This window comes from Gopherus evgoodei, unplaced genomic scaffold, assembly GCF_007399415.2.
Source record: "Gopherus evgoodei ecotype Sinaloan lineage unplaced genomic scaffold, rGopEvg1_v1.p scaffold_39_arrow_ctg1, whole genome shotgun sequence".
NCBI classification, from domain to species: Eukaryota; Metazoa; Chordata; order Testudines; family Testudinidae; genus Gopherus; species Gopherus evgoodei.
Window position 1 is genome coordinate 2,794,340 of NW_022060060.1, and position 3,814 is coordinate 2,798,153.

Here is a 3,814-nt window from a genome sequence, read left to right on the forward strand (position 1 = left end):
CCCCGTATATAATAAAATGAGGGTAGTAACACGTCCCAGCATCACAGTGGTGTTTCTGAGACAAGCGCAGTAATGTTTGCGCAGTGCTGAGATTACGCTGGGATACAGACCCGGCACAGAGACCCCAGAAGCAGCGAGAGGTGGTCAGTGCAGATTAGGACAGTGCAAAGATAATAAAAACCTGATCTTACTATTAATCTGAACCCAAAATCTCAATCATAAACCCTAAGTCAGAATCCTAACGCTCTCCATAACTCCTCACTCTGACCATAACCAACACTCGAATCCTAACCCCAAACCCTAATATCTCCCTAACTATAATCTAAAGCCTAATCATAAATCTTACCCTAAACATAACCTCAGCCCCAGCCTTCAGTCTAACCTAATTTTAAACAGTAATCCTAAAACTAACCCCTTCATCTAACTTTCTTCTAACCCTAATTATAAATTTAACCCTGACCCTAACCTTAAACATAACCCAGGTCCTAACCAAAACACTAACCTTAAAAGGTCTAAATCTAATCTCCACCCCCTAGCTGCTGACTGTGCTCCAACTCAGAGCGTTAATCCTAACCCCAATCAACCCCAATAATGCAAATACATATAACACTACATTCTAAGCACTAGGTATAGTAACATTTAATCCTTTACTCCTAAATGTAACCCAAATGCTACCCAGGGTTAGGACAGAAACAAGGGAGAGGGTGCAGAATAAAAAAGAGATATTGTAAATACTAAAGCATAGAAATTACACTCTGAGTTCCTGACACCAGAAGTCTCGGCTATTTCAGCCCTTTGTGTTTCTCAGACGGTGGGGTTTTTGTACAGCTCCCCTGGCGGCTTTACTCGCTGTGTCTCTCACGGCGCAGTAATAGACAGCAGAGTCGCTCACTTCGCTGGAGTTTTTCTCCAGGTTGAAGGATTTGGAGTCTTTCTCCAGTTTAGCAGAGAACCCTCGCCTGCGTCTCTTCTCCTCCTCGTCCGAGGCTTCATATTGTGTCAGCAACGGACGAGGGGCCTCATGGGGATACTGCGCGTACCAGAGGAACATAGGAGTAGACCCAGAGTAATCATAGGTGCAGTGGAGAAGTACATGTTTTCCTTCCTGGATGTGAATGGTGCCTGCTGGTTGCATTACTGAGTCTGCACAGGTCCTTTCTGCAAAGGAAAATACAATTTTAAATTGATCAGGGCTGGAAGTTTCATAGTATCGTAAGGCATCTGGGCTCCCAAACTGAACTGTAGATCGGCTCCTCGCTTCCCTAAAATCCTTATACAAATCTCAGCCAAACATAACATGGAACATTTTGCGAAGTGTTCCTCATTTCCAAAGATCTCCTTCAATTTATTACAGTTACCTACCCCCTGTCCTTAAAAATGGTGTCCAGATTCCTTTTATTCTTAAACTATTCACGTCAGAAATAAAGAACCATTTACACATGAAGGAATCCCATCTCCTTTTCATTTTGTCACTTGAATAATTTTCTATGTCCTTCACGTTGTGTCTGTCTTAGCTCTCCGTTTCATATTGAGGCATTGACGGGTTGGAAGAAAAGAAAAATGAAATAGAATGTATTGGCCACTGCAAAAAATATGACTTATAAAATGCAAAATCATAAAATAGTTCAAGTTCCCAAAACAAACTATACTCACTTGAACAAACGATTATCAAAACCATGAAGGAGAAAGCGAGCGGCATGGTCGTTTTAATAATTTGTTGTTTAATAATCTTGCAAAATCTGGCCTTATCCACATCCACAGCTGTGTCCTTTTCGTTCCCTGGTTCATAGAAGAGCAAAGATAGAAGTTTGCTTTGGAAGTGATGTCTTTGAAAATGATTTATTTCTGCTTTTTCAAAGGTTTAGCAGCTGTGCTAGCCGTATGCTTGTCTCTTTTCTGTCTGCAATACCCCATGAAATTTTTTTGACAATGTCTGAGGAGAAGAGTTACAGGAGGAGACTGCAGAGGCCAGGAAAGGAAATATTCTTTGTGTCACAGACAAATGAAATAGGTCTCACAGGTGTAACAGCGCCCCCCTGTGTGCTAATCTGTTAACCAGTGGGAACTATTTCTCAGGATAGCTGGAATACTTCTCCCTCTCTGGACTCCACATTGGAAGTAGTAGAGAGGAGTTTTTATAGGATCACTTAGTTTCACCCACAATTAAAACTGAAGGGTCAATTAAAATATTATCTGAGTGAGTAAAGGAAGTAAACTTCCTGCTCCAGGGTATAAAATATTGTCACATGAGTGGAGTGGTGTGTAGAAAGAAATTTTCCCCAAGAGCAAATTCCTCCTATCTTTCCAGCAAAGGGTTCCTTGTACCTTCCTCTGAAGCATCTTGTACTGGCTACTTCTGGAGACAGAATACTGGACTAGGTGGAGCCTGATCTGCTATGATCCTGTGTTTCCCCATTTCCTTTTAAATTGTGAGCAATCTTAGTTCTCAACCCTAACCATAATCTTAAATCCTAGCTCAAAATCCTAACACTAAACCTAGGTCCCAACCCTGCTATTAATTCCAAACCTTTATTGCAAGATCTTGCCCTAATTCCCTCAGAACCATAACCTAATGCCGAAATCCTAATCCTAAACAGAACACCAATCTTAACCTTAAACCTAACCTAATAATTGCCACCACCCTCACCTTAACCCTAGCCTCAAGTGTAACACTACCCTTGCCTAACCCTAATACTAAATCCTAACCCTAATCCAAAACTCTAACCCTAATTTCCCCTACACCTATCCCTATCCCTAATCAAATATTTAACTCTGACCCTAACACATAGTGGAACCCCAATCCTAATATTACCTCTACCCCAGGGATCGGCAATCTTTGGCACGTGGTTCACCAGGGTAAGCACCCTGGTGGGCCGGCCAGTTTGTTTACCTGCCGGGTCTGCAGGTTCATTGTTTGCTGCTCCAGGCCAATGCAGGAAGCCCTACATCTCTCATCAAGGTGGTTTCCTTAGAGCGCTGCATCTGTGCAGTTTCTGCACACTAAGTGACTTGGCAGTGTGTACATCTTGGGAATTACAGCTGCTTTACTGCACTCAAACTTGCCCGTGTAGGCGGTGCCTTAGCCTAGATCCAGCAGTTCATCCCTTCCCCCTTCAGTTAGAATCCTTTTGTTTCTAGGTGTTTTCAAGTATCTCTTTGGGGTGGGGAGGCAGAAGTAAAGCAAGCCAAAGACAATGATTGTTTTCCTCCCTCGTCTTATATAGAATTTCCATATGGCAGGAACCCTTTGTTTGATTCTCCCCACCGCCTGTGGAAGAGTTTAGCAGTCCAAGATGCAGGTAGGTATCAGGTGATCAGACATATTGCAGCATGAGCCCACTTCATCAGATACATGAGACATCATAATTTGACATTTTAAATGGTGAGGCCAGTTAACTGCATTTGGACTAGCAGAGAGTATGGCTGTGATGCCTCCTTCCTATGTGTGAATTGGGCATTGAGTTGTTATATTTATTCCTGACATAACTGGCATCACGGAGACTTGGTGAGACAATATGCATTATTGGAATATTAGTATAGAAGGATACAGCTTGCTGAGGAAGGACAGGCAGGGGAAAAAAGGGAGGAGATGTTGCCTTATATATTAAGAATGTATAAACTTGGACTGAGGTTGAGATGATAATAGGAGACAGACTTGTTGAAAGTCTCTGGATAAGGATAAAAGGAGTAAAAAATAAATGTGATGTCATGGTAGGGGTCTTCTACAGACCACCTAACCAGGAAGAAGAGGTGGATGAGGAGTTTTTCAAACAACTAACAAAAACATCCAAAGCACAGGACTTGGTGGTAATAG

General features: G+C 42.2%; 1 gene segment (V, D, J or C); it reads right to left on the reverse strand.

The window, feature by feature from the left end:
• Positions 1–787: 787 nt before the first annotated feature.
• On the reverse strand, positions 788–1,856 carry LOC115642295. The segment is given in 2 exon segments: positions 788–1,158; positions 1,654–1,856. Coding segments are annotated over 2 exon segments (417 nt in total).
• Between the last annotated feature and the right edge of the window lie 1,958 nt (positions 1,857–3,814).